This window comes from Excalfactoria chinensis, chromosome 5 (assembly GCF_039878825.1).
Source record: "Excalfactoria chinensis isolate bCotChi1 chromosome 5, bCotChi1.hap2, whole genome shotgun sequence".
NCBI classification, from domain to species: domain Eukaryota; kingdom Metazoa; phylum Chordata; class Aves; order Galliformes; family Phasianidae; genus Excalfactoria; species Excalfactoria chinensis.
The window spans coordinates 37911034-37937884 of record NC_092829.1 but is presented as its reverse complement, the minus strand read 5'-3'; the positions used below and the strand labels follow the sequence as shown (position 1 = coordinate 37937884).

The 26851-nt window shown below is 41.7% G+C and overlaps 1 protein-coding gene across 2 annotated transcripts in view; it reads right to left on the bottom strand.

Moving 5' to 3' along the window:
• SCUBE2 (signal peptide, CUB domain and EGF like domain containing 2) overlaps positions 1 to 26851 on the bottom strand; it is a 37886-nt gene continuing 11035 nt past the window's right edge. The window contains exons 7-22 of one of the 2 annotated variants that reach the window (XM_072339075.1): positions 26344 to 26433; positions 25134 to 25250; positions 24053 to 24175; positions 22677 to 22793; positions 20247 to 20369; positions 19647 to 19763; positions 18901 to 18987; positions 18080 to 18184; positions 16713 to 16868; positions 16165 to 16368; positions 9056 to 9223; positions 7388 to 7549; positions 5865 to 6062; positions 5110 to 5262; positions 4012 to 4091; positions 1 to 3576 (exon numbers count right to left, since the gene is read on the bottom strand). In XM_072339075.1, coding sequence (XP_072195176.1) covers positions 3424 to 3576; positions 4012 to 4091; positions 5110 to 5262; positions 5865 to 6062; positions 7388 to 7549; positions 9056 to 9223; positions 16165 to 16368; positions 16713 to 16868; positions 18080 to 18184; positions 18901 to 18987; positions 19647 to 19763; positions 20247 to 20369; positions 22677 to 22793; positions 24053 to 24175; positions 25134 to 25250; positions 26344 to 26433 — 2153 coding nt within the window. In that variant the 3' untranslated portion in view covers positions 1 to 3423. The remainder of the gene's footprint in view (positions 3577 to 4011; positions 4092 to 5109; positions 5263 to 5864; positions 6063 to 7387; positions 7550 to 9055; positions 9224 to 16164; positions 16369 to 16712; positions 16869 to 18079; positions 18185 to 18900; positions 18988 to 19646; positions 19764 to 20246; positions 20370 to 22676; positions 22794 to 24052; positions 24176 to 25133; positions 25251 to 26343; positions 26434 to 26851) is intronic. The other variant, XM_072339076.1, reaches the window with a different exon arrangement.

Sequence of the window (26851 nt, the reverse complement as noted above, 5' to 3'; positions counted from 1 at the left end):
ACTAAAAGATCACTGGTTTATTTCTCTTATTAAAAGTAAGTCTGAAACATGTCACGTTAATTTACAATCAAGAAAAAGATCCTTATGTGTATATCTCATGTAGGTGACATTAAGTCATTCACTTAACACTAATTATTATTTCAAAACTTAAATCCTTTTGTAAAAGGTTAAACACTTTGGAATTACGTCTTGCCAAAAAAAAATAGCATCAGTCTACAACCACACAGAGTGTAGAAACTCAACTTCTACAGAGCCGCTACCATTTCTATGAAGTTACAATGCCAAGTGTTCCAGCATTCTGCAAGTCACCACTTCTCCCAGCAGTTCAGGTGGCAACAGTTCCCTCTTGGGTTTTTGCTGCACACACAGGACCTACATAAATGGGAGAACTTTTAGTCATAGTTTCAGATATAAAGTAATAGGAGAGTGCTTCCAAGTCTTTTACTTGTTATGTAGAAAATGAACACAGCTGTGCATGTAGAGCAAAAAGGATGTTTCTTCAAGGGCAGGTTCTTCTGCTCAGTGTTGGGCCATATACCACGCTGATGTGCTTCTTTCCTTCCACTGACAGCAAAGAAAATGCCCCATGCACGTGAGAGTACCAGAGAAACAAAGCTGAGATCCACCATATGGTCCAGAGGAGAGACACTGTTCCCAGAGTGGCTGAGCAGAGCCAAGGACATCAGCATGCCCACAAGATGAGGTGCAGTGCAACAAACCCAGAGATTGAGTTGGTGACTTGCATGCAGAGCAGGAAAGCCCAATTTCACCAACTAATAATACATGGATGTTTAAAAACAGTTTTGTTTCTTTGAACCCTGGTTGAAACCAATTGCTATGATTTTCATGTCACTGTTCAAACCTGCAGCCTTCTTGCAGGAGAATTCATCCCCTCCTTGGCAGATAGCCTCCAACCCACAGCAAAGCAACTCTGCTAGGCTTGGTGAAGATGCCCAGAAGCAGGCATATCATGGCTCTCTCTTCTTGCTCCCACCTGCAGCCTCACACCCATTCATGCACCCTGGGCAGTGGTGCAGCATCTCATCCATCTCAAAGTGCTCCTTTGGCAAATGGAGATGGTTGGTGGGTCCCTGCAGCTCACTGACACACTGCACCTGGCACATGAAGTCATGAACAGTGGAATGGCAGAGGGCTGTGCTGCCAGTAGGAAGATATCTTGGAATGCTTTACTTGGATCTCAGCACAGCAGTACTTTAACCACAGAGATAGCAAGCCTTTCTCATCACACTTCCCCTTGTCTTGGCATCCCTTAGCTACTCCTTACATGTCACTACCACATACTTTCTTCTAGATAGCTGCTGCTGTCCCTCTCCTGGGGGGGTGGAGGGGGATGGTTCACAAGAAAACATACCCGCCAGCAGAACACAAGGCCCTGGCTTCTTTCCCTCTCTTCTGCCCATCCACCCTCCCTGCCTCCCCACTCATCCCTCAGCCTCATTTGCTCCCTTTGAAGCAGGTCTGGCAACCCCATGCCTGCAACAGGGACTCACCAATGTGCCACAGGCACCTATGGGCAGCACCTGAGCCAGAGCAGGAGCCCAAGTAAGCCAGCTAGGACACAGTTCTCCCTCTTGGCAGCAACACATGCAACTTCCCTCTTCCTCTCAGACAACAGCAATTCCTTCTTGGCAACATGGTGTCAGTGCTGTAACGCTACTGCCCCTTCCCTTCATGCCATGATCAGAATGTGTCCTTACCATGTGAAGGGATGCACTACCTCACATGCCACAACACGGGACATCTGAACCATGGCAATTCAGCAAGGCTCTTTTGGTAGTGTTCATTCACCCCTAACAATGTAGGGAAAGGATTCTGACTCTAGCTCTACATGGGAATTTCATCTGTCACACTGTGGATGTGGTATTACTCACATACAACAGTTAAATACCACGTACAAGTGCGGTGAAAACCAGGGAGATCCAAGCTCACAACAGAAAAGGGAGCTTTTGTACTGGCCACACTGCAAAATGTCAGTATCTGTCCTGAGGGAGCAGACAGAAATCACCAGTGGGCACCATGTCACTCAGAGCACCGCCAGAGAACAGTCGAGAAAGACACTGGTCCTAAGTCCATCTACAAGCAAATGGGACTGAGGCCATCTTCCTTCAAGACAGAACGCCCAGAGGTGCATCACACCAAGGAAGTGGTTTGCATGGCCATAGGACAATGACATAATAGTAAAGTGGACAGAACAACACTAAGACAACAAAAAAACATTTTGATCAACATTTTTCTCCTCACAGACTCTTTCAGAATACTCTTTGTTCAAATGAGAGGCACAAATGACAGAATCTGGGAGTCTTGAATGGCATAAGTAGCTGCACCTGTGGTCTGGCTGAAAAAAAAAATCTTCACAGACCTGCTTCTCTCCAACAAGAAAGGGAAAGCAGCCCTCCCCTGCTCTACAAGGCCATTGCAAGGTGCTCAGATAAGTTAAGGGGTATGAGGACTGCGGGTCATGTAAGAACCTTAAACAGCTGTAAATCATGATGTACAAGAACACCATCTATGCAAAGACTGCATTTAAAATGGAGCTTATGCTCAGCTGCAGGTGCTCCGAGGGTAGGATTTTATACTACTCGGAAAAGCCAACACACGATGCTGTCCCAGGCCTATGCACAGGGACAGAGAATCAGAATTTAGACAAGAATTTGTTCTGTTGAAGCATTTGCAGTCTGCCCAAATTGGAATCATCCAGAGGGTCACGGTCTGCTTCCCATTCCTGTGATGCCTTGGCGTCACTCCACTTAAACCAGTAGATTATCAGTTCACTAACATGAACACAAGGTGATCCAGACCCCGAGAATTTGAGCTAATATTCAACCCTTTGCTTATGCTTCATACAACGTGTAGTTCAGAGAAAAATTACATACTCTGCAATTCTTGGACTCGCTGGCTTGGATTGAATTTCAATCTTAGTTCTGAATTTCCTCTGGAGCAAAAGCTAAGAGAGACATCAAACTAGTTCTCACTTTCAGAGAGACGGAACATGAACCCAGCTTTGTTGAGGTAATGTACAGTAACGGCAGCCCAAATTTCAACCCAAACCACACCACTTAGCCTGTCTGTCCTCATTAGCTCTTGGAGTTACGAATGAAGCATCAGGGCAGAGCTCTCAAACTTCTGCTTGGCACCATTCAGTTACAGAAATTATGGTCAGTCTCTAATTCGCAGATCCATGAAGTATCCTTGGGTACCCAAAAGGTATTATCTGGAAAGGAATCAAAACTCTGTTCACCAAAATATTTATATTAGCTGAGAAAGCCAAACACTCCCAAGAATGGAGCTGGCAAGCTTCCCCAGAGTCTCTCTGCCAGTATGTACAGCACAGAAAGCAGGCCCACCTACCACAACCCCTCTGTGTATGCCAAGGGCTGGTTAGTATTTTAAGGACAGTGCCAGCTATTTGTAAGGCCTCAAAAATCTGGAAACTTTGGAGCGCAGGAGCCGAATGAAGGATCTTGGGAACATCTCTCTCGACTCCTGGGCTGTGTACTTGAAGTAGTTCTGTGGATGTGCCAACACATCAAACAATGCTTTTATCAGCTTCTTGTCCTAGAAAAACAGAAGCAGACTTTACAGTAATTCCACAAGGGAATTAGGGTCAATATCACCAAAGCTTAATGCCTGGTAAAAGATTATGGACATTTCACTTAGCAAGTAAAAATATCTCAGGAGCTCACGAACTGGTAGAGCAAAGCTGGCATTCAGGCTCATGGGAAATTACTGGAATTTCACATTTATTCTAATTAGTGACAGGATTTCTTCTTTTCTCATACTTCGAAAATCAGCAAAGAAAAATAAAACAAAACAAGAGCCAAACCAACCAACAACCATCCCCCCCCAAAAAAAAACCAAAACAAAACTATACCACCTTGAAGCTGATATCTAGCAAAAGAAAAGTCTACTTGGAATGACATCCACTTAACCTACCCACCTAACAAAGTGTTATTTTCATTCAAAACCAACATTTTAGTGGAAGGAACATACCTTAAGTATTTCTTGATGATTTTCAGATGCATAAAGTCTACCATCACGAACGATGTCTTCTATTAGTTCTTGGTAATCCTCTATCGAGAATGCACAAGAGAGTCCTTTGCATGTTCATTTCATTTCCATATTTGATACCTCCCTTCATTATACAATGAAGCCCTACCCCCAGAAAGAACCAGTGGTACTTTGTTCTCATATCAGCAGTTATTCCAATGCTGCGCCATTGGAACTTATCTGCAAATACCCATGACCCATTCTTGACTTCTTTCTATAAGAGAAAAAAGGTAAGAGGAAGCTTTCTTAAAAGGCAATCCTCCTAGCCAATTGGAAGTGGAAAAGCTTCGAAAGGACAAGCATCACCTACAAACTATCTGCTATTAATGAAACTCTCCAGATCTCCATGGAGGGGCACTCATCCACTACTCCAGCATGAACAGAGATATGCCATATATGCCAGATATTCACATCACTCATGCTGAAGGACAAAGCATCAGCTCCAGTCTCTCTTCTGGTGACTCTGACAAGGATCAGAAGGGTCAGAGTTTCAAGAACAGGTATGTTTCTCCTCCACTACAACCACCACTGCTTCACAAAACACTTCTCTAAATCAGCTGGTAAGATTCAAGAGCAAATGTAAGAGTACGTGGATGCAGACAGTGACCTCTCTGATACCAAATTACACCTGATGGCAGCAACACAATCAGTCACAGAGGTATTTTGGGCTCTGCTCAATTCTTAACTGGGATCAATCTGCCACCCAAAATAACCCAGAGCTGGGAAAGCATAAAGGTACGTAAAACTTGGATGCTGCCTCTAAGCTCTGTATTTTGCCTTTGCAAGTCAGAGCTCAGAATCTCATCTGTTTGGTTAGGTTTGTGAGAGGCTGGAAATGTGATTGCACTTAAGACTATAGTGCAACGCAGTGATCCTTAACCTAGCTATAAAATAAAACAGCTACTGGAAGTGGTCTAACAGCGACACTGCTGAGAGCACTGGGTTACCCTGCTTCTTAGTGAGGTCAAGGAGCCCACAAGGAGTTCTGCACTGCTGCAGCTGCACCGCTCCACACACATCCGGCTGTTCACATCCACTTACCATCATATGTTACATAAGGGACTTGGAATCCTTTGGCACTGTTCCCTTCATTCGACTTGAACTGTATCCACAGCTTCTTAGACCTAGAAGTGAAAGCTATTGGGCGTTCATAGGTCTGACAGGTTTCATATGTGGTCACTGAGTTTGAAGAAGCTTTCAAAAACAAACAAACAAACAAAAAAAACCACAATAGGCAGTTATCCGACAATGCCTCACTCTAATAGGTATATACAAGTTAGATTAAATTACCATGACAAGAAATGCATGTACTGCTAAAACAAACAAATAAAATAAACAAAAACAAACCAAAACAAACAAAGAACCCTCCTCATAATGTGGCAGGCCATCAGTGGATCATAGAATCATAGCACGGCTTTTGTTGGAGGGGGAATCTAAAAGCCAACCCCCTGCTGTGGACAGAGTTCCCACCAACTGGATCAGGATGCCCAGGGCCTCATCCAACCTGGCCTTGAACACATCCACAGATGGGGGCATCCACAGCTTCTCTGGGGAAAGAAGGGATGGTGGCCATCAATGACTAGCTTCTTAGTCCAAGAATACTTTTCTTTTTTCTAAAAAAACACCTGAGCAGCACTGCCAAATAGAATTTCCCAACTGTCATTTAAAGCCATCTCTACTCTTAAGTACAGGACAGTTGCACTACAGTTAATTTTTGCAAGCAGCAATGCATGTGAGAAGCCTGCGTTGCACACTGAGATAGATACTACATGCCTCAACATCCATTTCAGACTTACAGCTTTTTCGCATCACCAGGTAGTCCCCACACTCATCTTCTATTGGTAGAAATATTTCTGGAACCACAATCAGAATGCGGCGTTTTGGCGGTGGGTTAATATTCCAAATGCATTCAGTGTTTGCAGGATAGTCGCCAGGATAATTGGGCGATTCAATATACCCCGTGTAATCTCCCAGTTCACCTCCACACTGCCTATCTGAAAAAACAACACAGCATATATGACTAGGAGAAGTGAGGGCATCCTTTATGCAGACATTTTCAGAAGCAGTACACGACTGACAGGCACACAAACTTTACTGTCTATATCTGATGCGGTTCCCTTCAACAAGCTTAACTTCTGCCTCTATGGTTTTCATCAATTTTAAGAAATGATATCATCACAGAATCATTAAGGTTGGAAAAGACCAGTAAGATCATCTATCGCAACCATCAACCCACCAACACCATGTCCATTAAACTATGTCCCTCAGTACCACATCTACTCTATTCTTTCAACACCTCAAAGGATGGTGACCCCACCACCTCCCTGGGCAGCCTGTTCCAAAATAAAGATTATCCTCTGTTAATACAGCAGGTTCTACTGACCAAGCCACAGTCAAGTAAAAAAGGCACTTTTAAAAGGACACAATTGGTCAAGCAAGGATGCTCCACCTGCTTGTACTAGGCAGGACATCTTCACAGAAACATCAGCTGAAGTCCAACAGGAGCCAGCTGTGTTCTGCTCAGGCACCACATCTGCAGCAATACCAACAGGGAGTACGCCAGGCCTTTTCCCTGTTCAGCTCAGCAACCCAACAGCAGGAAAGATGTGTCTTGTGCAGGATGCTCTCCCTGTGCTCCCCAGCCCTGGGCATCCAAAGGTTCTGGGTGCTACAGAAACCACAACAGCCACACATGGGTATGATGTGCCCACAGAGCAGAATCTCCAAGTTCCCAGTTCCCATATACTTTTTTATATGTGTGAGTATACATATACACATAGCTGAGTATATACATGCCTCTGAGAGTTTTCTGAGAGTTGCCTCTCCGCTTTGTATTTTCCCTCAATTTGCCCTTAGCTTCCCATAATCTAGAAGAGTGGCTTCTTGTAATTGCCTTTTTCAAAGATTGTTATTAAGAAGAAAGTCTTACTAACTTAATAAGTTTCATGAGCAAACTTCTATTCCTTTTAATAGAAAGGAAATAAAGCAAAATGTCAAGAATACAAACTTGTTCTGCTGTGTATTGGGAGAGAAGAATTAGCAGCACAACCCAGTGTGACCCGACACCAACTGGCAAGACACAACTATCACTCACCTTCTCAGGAATTATGAGACCAGTCTGCAGAAATAGTCTCCCACGAACCTCAGTAAGTCATGTGGGATGAGATGCAAGCAGGCAACAAAAAAAGACCAACACCACTGCCTCCTCTCCAAGCTCCCTGGAACAAAGCTACATTTTGCCCTTAAGGCCACCCTGAATATTGATGGCCCAGTCCTTTTCTTTGTGACAGATGATCAAAAACTATCTTGCTATACTTACTTTTGCACTGCGTTATATTTGTGGATCCATCATAATCCGTAGTGGTATTTCCAGGGCAAGAAATACAGTAATTCTGTCCAAACTCAGGCTGGTATGTCCCAACCATGCAACGAATACACCGATGAGTTGTCGTATTGTAGAAATGGCCAGGTGAACACTGAACTGGGGAGCATTTAAAGAGGCAGCATGATTAACAAGTCAAGAGCACAAGCCATATATTATCTTCGCTACCAACTCCATCCCCATCTTATTTCTTTTCATTCATAAGACTACAAACAAATCTTTTCCTATTCCTTCTGCATCATTTGACAAGTTTACCTCTCTCAGCTCAGCTTAACTTCTGAATAATTTATTACGTTGCCTTTAAAATGTAGCTTTTTGTGCTTCACAGGCTCTCATTTTTCTTTTTCCCCCTCTGTTCCTTTCAGGCTCTGCTTACTCCCATATAACTGCCCTTGTTGAGTTTTTTATTCCAGCAGCTCAGTTTGGAGTCCTTCCCTGCATGATCTACTGACACTCCATAATTCAGAACACTTCAAATACAAGTTCCAAACAGTTTTTGCCCCTGCGATTCCACATCTCATGTGGCCACACGCAAAACCATGGGCTCTTCATTCCAGTTGATACAGATCATTCCTTGAATATCTATGCTAATCTGAAAACTGGGCCTTGTTTACAGACCTGTTTTTGTTTGATTTAAATAGAACTAAAATCAGTTCCTCACATCTTTGTCCAAAGTTTTTGGTCTTTTTTTTTTTTTTTTTTTTTTTTTTTTTTTTTAGCAATGTAACTTTGCAAAATCAAATACAAAACAGTATTTGGTGACTCTTCACTGCAGAAATCTGTGAACTATCACTTTATGACCAGTAACACTAATTCTTCAACCCTACAGCAAGATACACCTATTACATTGCAGTTTTCAGCAGTAAACATGTCTTTGACATAAGAGAGATTTATTTACTCAAACCACCACTAAATGTTTGCATCAGAACCTTATATCCAGCCCTTATTTCTATTCTATTACACTAGATTTGCTATTAATGCTTTTTCTTCTTGGTGATCTCGATGTAAGTAATGTTCTTTTATCCATGCTTTATGACACTGAGCTATAATCATTAACACTTCATCTTTTCCACAGGTACATCTTTTCATCAACATTCTCAAAGACAGCTTCAGAGCTCTCAGGTTTCTACTTTTTACATAAATAAAACACTAACATGAAATTTCCTCATTCTTAAAGATTTGATTCCCCCCTTGATTTTTACTCCTCAGAGGAAAACCTTGGGAGCTGATTGCATGGCAGCTCCATGGGCACTCAAGTTTAGAGGACCATTTGAAGTACAGCATAGTTAAGATGAATAACAGCTTTGCAGTTAGGTTTTTAGCCATTAGTAACATTATTTTCTTATTTACACTATAGAACTGCAGTTCCCTCCTTCACAGTGTGAAGTCACTACATAAACCCAAAATGTCAATACAGTATACTGGTCCAAATTTTCTCTTGGGAAACCTCCTTACTGTTCTTTTATATAAAACTCTTCTCACATCAGTCACTTCCACACATCTCTCAGCCTCTCCTCAAGTCTTGTGTAAAAGTCAGTTGTAAAAATAATCGAGGCTTTACTGAGCTTCCCTGCAGACAGACCAGCCACCAACTCTTGTTCTTACCTTTGGTCTCACAGTCCTGAAACAAGGACGTACTGCTGTGCCTTGTCGTCAGACCCCCTCCGCAGGGGAAGCAGGACACTCGCCCAGCTTCAGGCTGATATGTTCCAATGGGACATGGCAGACAGGGCTTGAAGCCATCAGGGGAATATTCACCTGGAGAGCACTGATCTAGAGGAAGAAGAACACAGGAGCTTCGACTCATACTTTATAATGGAGGTAAGTAATGAACCTACACAGGACCCAAAACTCCACTACACAACTGTTTTCTTCTTTAGCCGTGAGGGTCAAGGTTTCAGAACTGAATATGAATGACAGAAAGAGCTCAATACGTACACTGTACCATGCATATCTGACATGAACACTGATAACCTCTGGTGCTGGTGAGCTCTGTTGGACTGGAACAGCCTTCACACTTTGCTGCAGGGCTACACTGGGCACTAAGTCTTTCCAGTGCTTTCTGTTAATTTACACAGAGCAATAACATAGAGCTTAACTCTTCTTTCTAAAGAACTCTCAGACCCTTGCCAAAAGAAAATATTGAAATTAAGACATCAAGAATGTACTTCCAGATTTCTAACAGTATTTCCATGTTAGTGATTAGTGAATTGTACTTCATAACTGCTGAGGTTACTGAATTGTCCTAAAAGCTCAAGTGCAACCAGGAATCATGTAAATTTACTAAGCATTAGATGTGGCTCAAAGACTTTCAAAGCAGGAATATTCTTGCTAGTAGTGATTCTTGGATAACAATCACCTGTGTAATGGATAGCTGTGTTCTGTATGATGCTTAGATAACACAAACCAGATTTTACTTGAACACAGTCTGATATTATCCAATAAACCCAGGAATACTTACAGGTATTGACAAAATTTGTGTTTGAAATTTTTCACAAAAGAACTGATTTCAGTGCCAGTATTTAATAATCATCCTGTTCTGGAAGGTACAAAATAGTGTTGCAGTTGTTCAGCCATGCTGAAAAATTCTGTCCTTTAAAAGACCTGTTACAATAACAAACTGTTAGTTTTAGTTTATAACTCCAATAAATCACTTGGTGAATAGCTGTTTTGTTAGGAAGTTAAATTGGCCTTGGCTTCATTTCAGGATATATGACTAACAACAAGCAGGGCATTAACTACCGGTCATGATCAGCGATGAAGAATTTTGCTTATTGCTGATAAACAGAGTGGAGTTGTGAGTGTTTTTCCTTCACTTAAAAATAAAATACAGCAGAATTAAGCAATGTTCCATAGCTTATCAATGAAAGCTAGTGCAGAAGAAAACTGTCTCAGTTCTAACTTTTTCCACCACACATCACTTCTGCTCTCATAAGTACACACATTCATGCACTCCCAAGCTTTTCTTCATTCTATAAACATTTCTACAGAACACTCATCACTCCTTGTGCAACTTAAAAAATGGCTGAAGTAAGGCTTTCAGTGCAACAGTCCCAGTAAAGTAAGGAAAGACTAATTAGGATTCTGTGATGAGGAGATGCAACCAAGGATAGTAAAGGTGATTTTGAGATGCCAATACCAACTTCAGGGACAAAGAGGCAATGAAAAGATCAGTGAAAATGTCCTTCCCCACAAAAGCTCGATGGTTTTACAGACAATCCATCCACCAAGTATCCTCGCTGGAGTCTGTCTGCCTGTTCTGCCCCTCCATCTGTCTTTTTCCTTTCATTTTAATCACGCATGAAGTTCAGACTGTTTACGTGTGTTTTGGGCTTGTTGCTGCTGTTTTGTTTTTGAACAGAACATCACTTTGCACTGATACATATAAAGTCATACAAATTTCACCTTAAAACTGTTTTCTGAACTTTCTCTAAGTCCAGCAAGTTGCCTAAGAGGGAAACATGACCCAGGCAGGAATCAAATCCACACCATTCATGTTAAAATGTTACACTTGAAGTTCTGGTCACATGAAGCTGCCTTCTAAGACAGAGAGGGTGAGGGAAATGCTGGACAAAGATCACTGGTTTATTAGATAGCATTTGTGATGCAGCTTCTGGGATGAGGGAGCTCAGATCTGGATGGAGAGGCTACTAGGATACTCCACACCTTTTTATGGTTTATAGTCTAAGAAATATATTGGTTTCTTTACATTACTATCTCAACCCAAGCTTTCCTAAGCAGTACAGCTGCCCAGACAATTTGAGCCACAGGTACGTTCCCTGTAAACTGCTCCTGGTTCCTTCCCAGAGAGGAGACCCAGTCCAGGCATCTCATGTCAATCAAGCACAGAGCAGGGCTAATGAGGGAAGTGTGTTCAGAAATTCATCACACTCACCAGGACTCAGTTCAGCATAACAGACACACTTAGTGTTAGGTTCAATTACAGCATCATTAATTGTGGGAACAACACATCAATACCCCAGATATCATCCCACAGAAATCTGCAGGACCGTTCATGAAGTTAGGTTGGCACAAATGAAGCCTCTCTGAAGAACAACATAAAACTGAGTTCAAACTTCTCCTGTCACAGCATTTGTTTCAATTAAACTAAAAATGCCTGTAAACCTCCAGGAGTTTCTAGCGACCCTACGAGTTGCACAGCGTCCCTTCTGACACATGGGAAATAGTCACTCAAAACAAGATCTGAGGATGTTCAAATAATGGCACAAATCAGAATCCCCCTTGCTGGCTTTGCTCTTTTTTCAGAAACTGGATTGTTTTTCTCCAAACGAACAAAAGAACCAATTGCCTCTAGTAGACTTCATTTCTGCAGCCACTGTCTTTGTTGGCCTTCAATGCCCATTAAAAAACTGGTCTTGAATCTCATGCAGCTGTTTTAAGGGTGGAAAGGAGAGAAAAAGAAAAAGAAAAAAAAAAAGAGAGTGAAAGCTTTTCTGATGCAAAAACAAGAAAAGAAAAGAAGAGGGGGCACAGGGAACCGGGATTAAGGGTTACAATGACACTTAGAGGCTCTTCCTCTCTTTTCAGCACATTGGCCTTTGAGTGTTTGCTCCTCTAGACAAACGCTGTGCTATTTCAGTGGATAAGAAGGTGAACCTTGTAAAGGAGGTCATGATCCACCATTTTACCATTTTCTTAAGAATCACGCCTTGACTTTATAAGGATAATTACTGACAACGGGCACAAATCAATTCTGAAACCTCATCCTTTATGTTATTGTATTGTAGCAGTTCACACACTTAAGGCACATGAGACAGTTATGTCGTAAGGATTTGTGTCTTAAACCTATGGTCACAAGCAGGCTAACAAGGAAAAGGCTCTCTGACATTTAATCATTTATTTTTTTTCTCGTCAGTTTTACAAAAATATAAAAATTAAATGCAATTGACAGTTCTCCATTGTGTGGAGATACAACTACCCATCACAACAACTGCAACGGCAGTCAGCACTTTCCTCTGTCCATACCTTTTATCATACTTCCACGGTGTCAGTGTCACAACACATTTAAGCTTTAAGACTATTTTGTTAATATTTTGTCTGCATCCTCTGAACTAAGAGGACAAAACTGCTGGATGCTGAGCAAAGAAAGGCATCGCCATCTCCCACCCAAAATAAAGCTGCTCAGCTTTTATATCAGAACACCTGTGCCAGTACTGTGCTCATGCTTGCTGTTCTCCTTAAGTGGCAGCACTTTGGATAAATCCATTTGTAACTGCAGCAATGTTGTGCTGACATATCCTTCTATGCAGCAAGTTCAGGGAGCATTACTTTTGTTTGCCTTCCTTTGTTTATTTAAACATTCATGAATCTAACACAGGTATCATAGAATCCTTAGAATTGGAAGGGACCCTTAAGGGCCATCTAGTCCAACTCCACTACAATGAACAGGGAACACAAAAAATACTAAACACAGAAAGTTGTACTTTCAGCTCCGTGGGGCACAATCAACAAATGACAGCACTTTAAGTGATGGAAAAAACAGATGAATTGCTTGTTGCCTCTACCTCAGTGGAAAATACCTGCAGGCAAAAGGCCCACAGTAGCTATCTTTTTCTTCTCTTTCTGTATGGATGTCACTGTTAATCAGATTATGACAAGGAACTGTCAGTATTTGAAGAGTTGGTCTTTGGCCACCTGTTTCAACTCTAGTTCATACTGAAGAACCCATACTTGTAGCCTGACTGGTGAACAAAAACTGCATTCCCCCCCCCGAGACAAATCTGCTTTCAAAGCTTCTCAGATGGTCTAGTCTTGAAGCATCACCAATCAAACAGGCAAGTTTTTTTTTATGATCAGATTTACTGCAGTGTGGAAAGACATACGCTCCACTATGAGAATCCAGAATTCTCTGGGAAGGTTGATTAAGGTTCTATTTCCCACGATACACATTAATAGAGACCTACAGCGGGCTGCTCCGTGTAGGTCATTCTCAGGACTTCACAGAATTAATGAGCCAATACTAAATATGCTTCCTCATTGGCACAGAGCTTGCACACAAGGTAGGAAACTACAAGTCTGGGCCACAGAAATGTCAGAAAAGCTTGAATAGGACTTGATGCTGAACAGCAAACTTGAAATGAAATACACCACTCCTTGGAATCCACTGTGAATTTTGTTTTACTATCAACAGCTGTTAAAAGAACAGCAGACACATGTGTAACCACTCAGCCCATTAAGAATGATTACATCTAATCTGTTCCCGGCGCCCTTCTAGATCTTCTCTTCTGCAGCATGTCCCACTGCAGTCAGCAGGGCTTAAAGCAGGAAAACCAGGAAAAGCGCCACCTTAGCAGAAGTGCAGGGCAAATACAGCCCAGTTACCTGAGACAAATGGGGTTGGAGCAGACCCTGGAGGCTTCCCCTCTTACACTGCTCTGATTCAACTAACCATTCAGACAGTGCTGCATCAGTTGAAATCTACTGCAGAAAGAGGGCCAGAACAAGTCTGTCTGATTCAACAAAGCTGTATTCACCCAGACAGATCCCAAATATCTTGTTTTAAAACACATATTTGAAAAACAGTGAACTGCACTCCACTCGCTATCTGGATCACAGAAGACTTGTTAGTCCCTAGCCATATTTTTTCCATCACTGCTTTCTGCCTCTCTGTTCAGACTGAGCAAAATCCTTTTGCCAAGGTTTGTTGACTGTCCTGAGTACACATGCCCCTTTGGCAGTGGGTTCATCTACTGACCCAGTATCTCTTGCTATAGAGTCACTTTCACTCCAGAATCATTACCATGCCTAGATACACAGGGCTAACACCTGCACAGTAGCTCTCAGCAGCTCTGCAGAACAGTCAGATAGAAATAAAAGGAAAAAATCCTGCTCTCACACACACCTGTGAGCTTGCTTCTTTCTCTCCTCCCCACCCTATTCCTCAGCTCCTTCTGACCAGCAGTCAGACAAGCAGCAGCGGTTGCCCAGCACTGCTTTACCAACACAATTGGTTTTTCTAAGGAAATGAAGCATGTGTAATAGCACTGCCTCTGCATGTACTCTTATGTTCCCTCAGCAACCAGCAAACTTTCAGTTCAGCTTCCAGCACTGTGACAAAAGACGCGGAGAGGTTTCAAAGGTACCAGGTTTCTGTAATCTTAATGTAAATAGGTGGGGAACATGAAAGCAGAGAAGAGAGATGTTAGCATCTACTTGAGTTAGAGGTATTGTGGAGGCTCCACCCTATTTGATCACAGCAAATCTGCACAAGGACGTAGTCTGAATCACTCAATTAAAGAAAAGAAGATCCGTTTAGCAATCGCACCTTTTCAGGCATAAGGCCCCCAAGGAATCATATCATACAGGACTCAATGCTCCCACCAGAACCTGCCAAGATTCAGAAAAAGGTAAGTCTGGACCTTTATAAGTTCTTTTTCAAAACAGTTGTCTTCATACGCTCAGTGTCTCTGGTTGCTTTTGCCACAGACAGGCTATTTCACCAACCTTCCCCAGAAGGTCCCTTGCTCTCTGAACTAGCACAGAAGTGCCATGTAAGCAGCTCAAATGTAATGAGAAAAGAAATCGGCTCTGTGGCTACCTAAAAATCATTGTTTCCTTGTTGTTCCACTTCCTAATTGTAACTCGCACTAGCTGAGGGCAAAAGCAAAGACGTTTTCTCTGGGTACACTTACCTGTAGTGTTTTCAGCTTACTCACTGCTGATTTTTTTCCAGATTAAGTCATAGATGAGCACACTGTACTCCATACAACAGACTGAGGCAGAGACACTTTCAAACCATTCCTGCAGCATCAGACACAACAGCTTGAAGCCATAAACCTAACCTCAGTATGATGAAGGCTCCAAAGTTTTTCAGGCTTATTACGCTACAAAAAATTATATCGTGACGCACAGCTCTTTCTGACAGAATTCCCAACTAATTCCCCTAATCAGATGTTTTAAATAACAAAAAAAGCATTTTCTTAATGTTATTTGCATTCAAGTTTTTCTAGAGTTAGCAAAACTAGATGAGAAAATCTATTCTAAGCCTGAGTGGGATGCTGCTGGGAGACGTACTAATTCAGTCTGACAAGCATTTTAAAGGCTTGCTGATTCACAAAACCACTTACATGCTACACACCCTATGCAGCCTGAGCTAGCCGTCATGGCTGTTAGACCCCTGTTAAGACAACATCTGACCCTTCTCCTTACTTTTGTGCTTTGGAAGTATTTATCATTGGTTTCACTATGGCGGTGCCCTTTAGTGTCAAAGTAATTGAGATTTTTTTCACAGTACTGGCCTAGAAAACCCCTTTTCTCTATGAAGTTATAACTCTGACATGAAGATTCCCTGAGAATCAAAGCTCAACCAGCAGAGAAAATGCTCAGCAAAATACAAAATGTCCTCAAGTTCAGAAACACAGTGTTATGGATGGCAAATGCAGTGTTTTACAAGTAATACTGGTGATCCCCAGGCAACAGTGACTGCTGTTAAGCCCTCAGGTTTCCTACCATTGGGTTTACTTTAGGTTTTGCATCACCCACAACAAAGTACACTGTGCTGAGCACTTATTCCACTGTACTATAGCAACTGCCAGCAATAAACACATAGAGAGACAAGTATCAGTAGCACAAACAGTACGCCCCACTACACCCCACACAGCCCTCCTGCCTCCTGGGGAAGCCTCCTATGATGCCTCCACGCTTGCCAGACCAGAACAAAACCTCATGATGGTTTGTTTCTAATTTACACTCACCGCATCTGCTACCCACATGCATCTGTCCCACACCACATGATTGCTGTGGCTCTGACGGCTTGAGGGACTTTCTGGCCACTTCATGGTCCATGCCGGAGACACGGACACGGAACTGGTCCCTGTTGACAGTCTTCCGTAAGGTTCGAATGGTTTTACGGAACCTCTTCTCTGTCTTTTTTCGGGCACAGCGCACATCACACGTATCTGAAAAGTACCAAGGGTGAAACCTGAATAAGTGACTATGCACAAAAGTCCACCCAATGCCACTCACTGAGAATAGGGCTTTTGTGAACAAGTCTTATGGAATGGACAAAAACAGTGGGTTTCTAGAAAATTAATCATACTAGAAGACTTTAATCCATGGGCAGCAATTTGATCACAGAAACCACACCCATCTCTCAGCTCTTTTTGAAGCATGAACTTTAATTTTCAAAACAGGAGATACTTTTTATTATAATTTTGCATAAGGATAGAAGCGAAAAATACAGAAGATAAGAAGCAAACCATAAGAAGCTTCAAATCGCACCTTGGATTATTTTCCAACCAACCTGTCACCTCCTTCTGGTTCATTTCAAGCTCAAAGTCCGCAGTGATAAAAATCTCTCTGGTTGCTGGCAGTCTACTGAGGGCTCCATGGACTTTCTTGCCGGAGCTGCACGTTAGGTTTACATAGTGGAAGCTCTCCATTACTGAGTTATGTCTCTCTGTATGAACAAAATTAAAGGAAGCAAAAGCTTGGCCAGCTATGTTATTAGACACTCGGTAGTCTTGGGTGCATATTTAATCACCAAAACTTCAAGGGGAGCAAATGACTCAGTCCAAACACCAGTAAACAAACATTTTCTCCAGTTTCTCACTGTGTGTACCTTCATGCAGAATCATGACTGCAGTGCACCTATGGATGTGCTTTGAGGTGGAGCCCCTAGAGCTGCCCTGGCTTTGAGGCATGCATGATTCACTGCCAGGATTAGAGCTTGGCTGCAGCGCTCAGCCTGTTTCCCGTGCGTTTTGCTAAGCAGGTTCCAATGAATTCCCTTTCTACTGTGCAAAACACCTTAAAACTGTAACTCTGCCTGCACCAGGCAGGCTGCTGGAGGGAAACAAACGATTCTACACTCACATGAAGCATGTGAAAAATGCATTAGTTTAAAATGGTGTTTAAGTTAAGTGGTGGCTGCATTCACGGGACATTTGGAGACTGTTTTCAGTCCCTCAAAGAGGGAAATAAGATTTAGTTAAAGAAAACATTCAGAATAAGCTCTGGTTCAGGAATATGTGCTCTTAACTGAATACTTAGCATGGTTCATCACTGTTACTCTTCTAAGGACAAAAAACTTGACATGCTGATTCACCATATTATTAAGAAACTTTATCTTTTTTTTTTTTCTCCCCATAAGTATTCTCATTTCCTGCTGACTTTGTACATTCTGTCTTGGAACAGACAAAGAGCTGACCTCACTGTGTCCATCTGGGGCTGCTAAAGTATAAGAGAAAAGAAAAGAAAAGAGGAATAATCTTCTAGCAATAAAGTCAGCATAAGAGGCCTGGAGCATCTTCACAGAGGCATCAGAGAGGAAGCAGCAGGCAATAAAGGAAAGAAGAGAAAGAAAGGATAGAAAGGAAGGAAAGGACAAAATCAAAAGAACGAGAAGTATGGCTGATTTTACTGGGAACGTACTGACAGTGGCACAAACAAAAAAAAGTAAGACTTTGCTAGCAAACTCTAAGGTTATCAGAGGAAAGTCCAGTCAGCTGAAACACCTACTGCAAGAATCTTGGTTGGGAAGGAGTATGATTTATGAGGTCAGAAAGGAGTGGAAAGTTTGCAGCCCTCTGTGCATTTCCTATCAAGGAAACATTTAATAACCCCACAGATATGACTCTAACCTGCTTACCTGCATGCTTATATTCATACCTGGTATCATCTGTTCCAGACCTTCTTGAAACATCTCAGTCTTTTTCAAACTACATTTTCCTTCACTTAATTTAAAGGTTACACTTATCTTGATGGTTGAAATATCTTCAGAAAGAAACAATGATATGTTATTTTAAAAAGGGAATGGAAAATTTGGAAAAACCTACTATCACATCACAATGATGTTATCAAAATTATGCTGACATACAGGGAAAAGTGGTCATCACAGAGCATCTAAAGAGATGGCAGCTTCCTACAGCTGCGAAGCTGGTTCTCAACTGGAATTGGAACAAAGTGTGATAGATCTCACTTAAAATAAAAGAGAGACAGAACGGGATCAAATCAAGAACTGCTTCTGGGCAAAATCAAATAAATGTTGGCTGAAATCAAAAGAAAGACTTCAAACAAAACTAGTTCAGAAAGCTGTTTATGTTTATATAAAACAGCACTTTATCTGTTTAACTTCAGATGCTTTCTAAACTCCACTGTCCAGCAGCTCAACCTAGAACCTGTAAGTTGCCAGCGCCTTCAATTTGGATGTTTAAAAAGAGCCACGGTACTGCTGGCCTTGCAGTTCATTCCACTGCTGGTCCATTTCTCTTTCCTTATTCTTAAATCTTAGATTGGGTGATGCTGCTGAAGCTGTACAAGGGGAACTCTCTGCTGCAGTGATGAACTGCAGTCAGGAAGTCAATGAAAGAAAAACAGAGGGAGCAAAATAGAGTACAAAAATAGAAGGAAAACCAACAGAACACCCTTATTTCACTGTCATCTACTGAAAGAAATCAGTCACGTCGTGCAACAGAAAATCTAGTAATTACCCAGCCAAGTGGACGCATTTGTATTTTGCTGCTTTTTCTTAAGTTGAGATGAGCTGCCACAGGTGAGAGTGTAGGCATCTTGTGTTCCTAACAGACAGATGATACAAACAGACAGTAAAGACATAGGTTCTGTGCACAGACTGAAGACTCCTGTCATATAAGAGGCATTCTTAATGTGTTGATCTGCATCATCATCATCTTTTTCAAAGGTGTAATTCATACAATACTTGGCAGTAGTTTGTCTTTTCCTAAGTGATTAAAAAGACTAAGGAAGGAATCACCTGTCCCAGAAGCACCAACCAAGATTGCATGCTGTGTCCTGAGGCTGGAGGGACTGTGCAGGCAGAGCTCAGACCCCACGCAGGGCTGGAATGCCTCTCTGCCATTGAGCTGTGGCTCTCAGGGCCAATTAAGGAATGGCCCAGGGAGCACAGAGAATTCTGCCCTGTCTTCTTCAGTTTCAAAAAGACGGTTGTCATGAGAAGGGAATCTGAGGGTAGAGTGGCTATAAAGGACAGGGAAAGGGGGGCTTTCCTGGAACACTGGCTGGGATACAGCCCTTTATCTGTACTAAAAGAGGAAAGGTCCATCTCGATTATCTGTTTCTTGGGGCATCCACGAGGATTACGAGTTTTACTACTCTTTCACTATCTACAGAATCATATGGTTGGGCTTTTTTTTCCCGCTTTTGTGCTTAGCTGATGGTTTTTTTCCTTGTTGTTTTTGTTGGGCTTTTTTGGACTTACCAGAAACTACCTGAACATCTGAAGAGCAGCTTAAGAAGCATCTATCACTCCTGCCACTCTTCATGCAGTGCAGCAATACCTTGGGTGACATATTATCAGGAAAGGACTCCTTTACCTCTAAACAGGACAAAACAAATACTCATGGGAGAAATAAAACATATACACACATATAAGAAATGGGTATGCAGTTTCTTATGTAGCTGGCACCAGAGAGCACCAATGCAATTAATAGGTTGTTTAGACAGAAAAGGAAAGCAAAATAACATTGCTGAAAGATCCCACAGCGTCTATCAGCAGACTTTCTCACACAGGGAAACAACAGGGAATAAACAGATAAAAGCATATGAAAGAACATCAAAGTCCCTCAAAGTATCTCCTGTTTTTTGGTAGTTTTTGTTGTTGCTGTTGTTGTTTTTCTTTGTTTGTTTGTTTTTACCAGTTTTAACATCAGTACCACCATGCCTGATTAAAAAGTAAAACAGAATGCAGGGAATGAAGACTCCTACCACTCAACTGGACAGACTAATATTTCAGATCTGACTACAACCACGAGGCCTTCAGACACATCAGGAGCAGTAATGTATTTGCCAGGCATCTTACCAACACAATCCTTTTTATTCCAGTGTAATTTGTAGTTAGAGTGGCACAAGCATTCATAGTCTCCTGGTGTGTTCACACACAGCTGCTGGCAGCCACCATTGTTGATGCTACATTCATTAATGTCTGTAGAGGAAAGGTACAATTAGATTTAGAAAGTAACTTCTGCTGCATACTAAGACCACTAGATGAATGTGCAAAAAGTACTGCTTGATAGAGTTTGGAAAAGCTCTTAGGAAACCCATCCTGAAACAGTTTTGTTTTCATGGAAATCTTCCGATGAATGTCAAAATAAATCAAATGTTTTGGGAGAGCTGATTCTTAAACCACACGTTAGAAAGATATATCCGGCCTCAGCAATACGTTAACAAATTAACGAAAAGGAGAACAAATCAACTGTGCCTTGCACTGTATTTAGACAATTCATATTTCTGTTTTAGAATGAAGACAGATAACAAAGACAGGATTTACACTGACAATCCTATGAAGTGTTCAGACAGAGATGTCAATCACAGCATGCTATTTCATTTCAAGGAGATAAATAACAGCAGTGAATCACCACCATCCCTTCTGGCCAACTAGCCAATTTCGGGGGCCTTGCCCAGCTTGGTAACTGCCAATAAAGAAAGAGGAATTACCAACAACACAACATATTGCTCTTGGTGTACTGCTGTTCACTGATGCAGAATATAACTTCCATTGTGTAATCCTGAGTTCTGTTGGAACCAGATTGGCAGCTCCCTTCTTTACTACTTCCAGGAAGTCTTTTGGACCTTTGACTGAATTTCTGGGCCGCGAGGGTTGAGATTAGTGACATAAAGTCCATCTGGAAGCCAGTCACCAGCAGTGTACCCCAGGGGTCAATGCTATTTATCCTCATCATTAAACCTGGACGACGGGACAAGAGTTCACCCCCAGTGACTTGGCAGATGATACAAAACTGGGAGGAGTGGCTGATACACCAGATGGTTGTGCCACTATTCAGAGGGACCTCAACTGGCTAGAGAAATGGGCTGGCAGGAATCTCATGAATTTCAACAAAGGAAAATGCAAAGTTCTGCTTCTGCTTCTCAGATCCACCCTGATGGCTGCTCTTCTCATCCCCAGTAGCTTTATGGTAATTATATATAAAACTACAAAAATGTCACCATGCAATTCGCAGTCAGTTCCAAAGAGTCCCAGAAAGTTAGCATAACTGAATATATTCGGTTCTACATACTTTTCTCAGTGGTAATCAGAGTACGTGTCACTGCTTTCTCCAGTTATTTATTTCCTCCTCTAGATAAATAATCATTTGGAGACAACACTATGAAATAGATTACCAAACTGAGCTGGTTTCAGGGTAAATATATGCTACTTTCAGAATTAGGTTAGCAGGCACAGAAAGGAGCAGCTGAGGAATGATGAAAAAAGGCTACACCTTATATCTGTACTGCTTCCAAAGATACCACAGAATTGGCTCAAATCTTTGGTTCTGACTGATTTTTAGGTAGGGTCTAAGAAAATTATATCCTATTACGTCCAGCACTTAGTCATATGTCTAAGTGTCGTAAGGTACAAACTCAGTACACTTAACGGCAATGACAACAGCTGGTAAATGTCAGCAAATAGAGGAGCTGGTGTGGCACAAGGATTAACATCTGCACAGGAATACGGTATGAAGGAGCAATTAGAATCCAAGAGATAAACTCCAGTTCCTTTTCCCCATCAGTGCTCAAAAGAAATTGAATTAGTGCAGAGGAATTTATGAGAAAAGACTTCCTTTGGCAAGCACAACACACAGTGTTACTCCCAATCTACTCAGATAGATTTCCTGATTACCAGTATAAAACAGTGATGCTGCAGCCCTTTAATCTTCTCCACAGGCTTTTTAGAAGCAGAGGTTAGGACAGATCAGACACAAAGAGACCTCTGAACTGTTAACTCCAGCAAGTGTGCTTATTCTTCCACAGAAATAGATCTTGCTCAGAATTAAGTCAGTAGAAGCAGTCAGCAAAGTCCTGCTAAAAAGCTTATGTGAAGTGGGTTTATTTCTATTTAGTGTTCAGTTATCCATGCTTTCTTCTGGTAATTCTGTAAATCTACCACAGAAACATCAACACTTCACACACACTAAGCTTCCATCTTCCACCTTCCTCTTTTCTTGAACTTTTCACACAGTAGAACGTCCAGGAGTATTGCTCTTGGTAAATCAACATCAGCTAGAACTCCAATCTGCATCATGTAATGGTTTGACACATACAAGGATAACTCACATAACTGTAATTCTCGAAATCACCCAGACAATCCTGTTCTTAAAGCCCTACTCAACTCACTACTTGTTGAAGTGAATGAGACCTCTGCACGTGAAGAATCTGTCAAATTACAGCTTCCATGTCAAAGTGCAGACCAGCACTCTGCCAGCATAAAATGTAGTAAGATTTTGTACCTCACCTCCACAGTGTGTGAAGCCATAGAGAGCATATCCTTTGTTACACGTACACTCAAACGTGCCCGGATGATTGATGCACATATGGTCGCATGTCCGTTCAAAAGAGCATTCATCAATGTCTGTGAGTTTTAAAGGGACACATCAGTATCATTCAGCCTGACCAGGGAGCACTTATGAGCTAACAAAGTTGGACGGAAAGATGCGCAGAATTACATAAACTAAGCAAATTCTTTTAAACTAAATAATGCAGCACCATGAAACAACAGCTTTCAAGAGAACAGTTACATTGCCAAAAAAGCGTTTTCTTGGCAGATATGAAACCTGTTGCTACGTTTTAACAATTATGTTCTAAATTAAATTGCTCCTCTTCTTTGTAGGGGTTGGGGAGGGAAAGCTGGCAGAAACCCTTTTAAGAAAAGTCCGCATAATGTTTGTGGAAATAGATTTACCAAAAAAAGTATTGCCTTCGTGTTTCCCCAGAGATGAAAGTGAGGGCTCAGTTCTTAACTCTGCACTAATACGCAGTGGCTGAGTTAAGGCTACTGGCAAACGCAGAGTTCTCTGAGATACACCTGGAGAGAGAGGACTGGAACAATTCGACCCAAACCATTCTATGATCCTGTTATTTTTTCCATGGATCCACCATATCGCACATTTAGATTTCAGTGTCAGTTTCCAAAAGCTGCAGAGATCTGTTTTTTCCAATGAAAACTTTCCTTGGCATTACAACCCCTTTGCACACATCCTCTTTGTACAGTTAGCAAAAACGTCTAATCACGACCTCAGTAAATTGAATGGTAATGTGAAAACATCTCCATCACTTTCTAGGGCACCAAACACTTTGTTATAATAATCAAAGGCTCCTAAAACTCTTGTGGCACTGAGTCACTATCCCTGGATGTGTTTTAAAACAATTTGGATGTGGTGCTCAGGGACATGATTTAGCTGAGGGTTGTTAGGGTAGCATGGTTAGGCTGCGGTTGGACTTGATGGTCTTTAAGTTCTTTTCCAACCTGAGCAATTCTGTGATTATGCATGGATAGAAAGACACTGGCTTATTTCTCCCTGTAAGTTATACTAAGATCATCAATAGTAGGGAGGAAAAAAAAAAAAAAAAAGAATTATCCTCAGAAGGATATTTTTAATATGACGCTACCTCATTACACCAGGAAAAATACCTCCTACAATAGTATTGTGCCAATTGTATTAACTCAACAGCTGCTTCAGAAATTAAAAAATACACACTTAAAAACAAAAAAAAACAAAAAAAACCTGAGGAACGGAAATTATTCTGGAGTCCATTATCACTTCATCATTGTAGTAGATGTCCAAACCACGCTGATTTTTCCTACTTTTATTGCCTCTCCAGCATACATACCTTGACAAGACTTCTCATCTGTTAATAATTTAAACCCTTTTCTGCAGCTGCAATCAAAACTGCCAACAGTGTTTTTACAGAAATGATCACAGCCTCCGTTATTGGATTGGCACTCATCAATGTCTGTAAAAAAAAACAAGCAAACAGAAAAAACATGAGTAAGCAGAATACATTCCACATATTTCCACTGTCAGCTCCAGAAAAAAGTCATGTTCAGTTGGTGGGGAAGAAGCCCAGAAACAAAATCTAATAAACCTATCACAAATCTTGACGTTAGATCCAGCTCTTAAGAATGACCTGGCCAGTTCAGCCTCATGATTGTGTTACTGCTTTCATTCATCTGTTTTTCTGTCAGCTATGTTTCAGTATATATATGCACATAAGACCACTTCCCCAAGCTCTGTTTGGAAACACTTGACTTAAATGCTCTCCAACAGGTTTTAGCCCTTTCAAACTTCTCTCCTAATTTTCCTCCTCCTAAGCCCTGCAGAAATGTGACTCGAGGGAATTCCTGATTTGTCCTTTCCATGCCAGCATTAAAGCAAGTCCTTTAGCTAATGTTAATTGACTCGGGCATGGGGATTCCATCATTTTTGCCTAGCAGAACATTTCATTATAATCTTAACATTTAATTATAGGAAAATATGTTCCAATATATTACCAAACACCCTTTTTCTCCTTGCCAGTATTCTAATTATCCTAAGAGCTGCTTGAAACAGCGTAATTCTACTCAGGCTTCTCTGAACTACACTCTAACATTTACTTACAGATTTCTGTAATACCCTGTTGAATATGGATAGCAGACAATGGAACCGTATGCTTCTAAGAACCTATAAACCTACACCTCTGAGCTCTATTCCTCCCAGCCCTCACAGGTCCATAACAAGGCCATCTTGGTGAGAGGAGAGCAGGGTGGATTTCTGCATGTGATACACCGCGATGCTCTCACACGGAAACAGTGCATCGCTCCTAGCTGCAGTGCCTCCTGGGATCACGTTACAAATACCAGCCTTCCTCCACACACTGGATTCCACTTGGAGATGAGTATGCAAGTTGCTAGCACACACATGTCAAAACCCACCTTTGCATGTCTTCCCATCAAACTGAAGTGTGAATCCAACAGGACAGCTGCAGTGAACTCCGGTTGATGTATCTTTACACGTACGATCACAGCCACCATTATTAACTGCACATGTTTCTAGCCAACACAAACAAACAGAAACCTACCAATGTTTGCTCAGGGATATTATAATGGTAAGAAACATCACATGATACAAGCCACAGTTCTAAGCACGCTGATGTTCAACCACATTCAGCCTATAGTTCACTCCAAAAGCCTCACTCTGCTCACATCCACACTTCAGTCTCCAGAAACACTGAACAATCATTGATGTATGTTAGTGGGTGCCATCTTTTTTCCTCATGAAGGAATTTGATGACATATCTTCACTTCATCCTCGCTTCCATTTGAGACGCCATTCTGTAAGACTGCCCCTCTGCTGCTCTCTTTTGTACAGCAACAACATGTAGTGGGAATTGGGTGGGAGGGCTCAACTTCTACTGCCACATCACTGATATCCATCTCTGACATTGTGGGCCAGCATCACAGAACAGGAGGCGACACTTTCAGAGCAGCCCTTGTACACAAGCAACTGTCAAATCTATATGTTGCCTCAGCTACACACAGTTTTTCATGGAGACTCTACAGACTGACATACTGCCTCTGGGTTTTTCATCACTGGGGCCAGTTCTCTTCCATGCACAGGTGTACCTTTAACTGAAGAGAAACAGGTGAAGCACTGCCCCTCCACAATCAGTTGGAACAGCCATAGCACAGAAAGGAACTGTTCTGTGTTCCCATGGTGAAGTAGAACCATGGAAGCACATGGTACTTTGAGGGCAAGTTCCTGATCTTCCTGCTGACAATCACAAACAACGTACAAAGTTGCTCATGGTTTATGTCTGTCTTTAAAGGGTACTGTGGCACCGTGAGCAGAATTCACAGAACGGCTTAGGTTGGAAGGGACCTTAAAGATCATTCAGTTTCAACTCCCCCACTGTGGGCTGGTTGCCACTCACTAGATCAGTCTGCCCTGAGCCATATCCATGCTGGCCTTTAACACCTCTGGGAACAGAGAACTCATCCAGGAACTGATTTGGACAAATTAAAAAAAAAATAAAAATAAAAATAAAAAAAAAAAGAAAATAAAAAAAGAAAAAAAAAAAAAGAACAAATATTCAATGTAAAAGGTTTCAAAAGCAGCAAAATTATTTTGGATAAGCACTTTTACCCATGAGTAAGCGTCGCTTAACCCGCTTGTCCACATCAGCTCCTCCTGTAGTGTTGCCCTCTGGAACTTCGACAGCAGCCTCTTCCCTCTCTACAAGCAAGGAACAAGAAAAAAGCAGATGAGCAAATATGCCCTGACCAGAAACCTCATATCCATATGCACAGACAAGAAAATGGCAACATCACGCACTGAATTAATCAGAGACAGTTGGATCTAATTAGGTATAAATAAAATTTTTAAAGAAAAAAAAAAAAAAAAAAGCAAGAAAGAAAACCACGAAGACCCTTCAGCCAAAGCCATGGGAATATGTGGTTGCTTCCATGCAACTCATGTCTGTTTCGGTATTCTCAAGTCTGGTAAACAGAAAATGCAGTACTGATGTGGTGAACAGTAACAAGATGAAAGAACCAACTGAACTGTCATGAGCTGCTCTCTTACGATCATGCTGTCATCATCTATTACAGACTAACGAAAGGACAAGCAGTTTTGCCTGAGCTATTGATTTCAA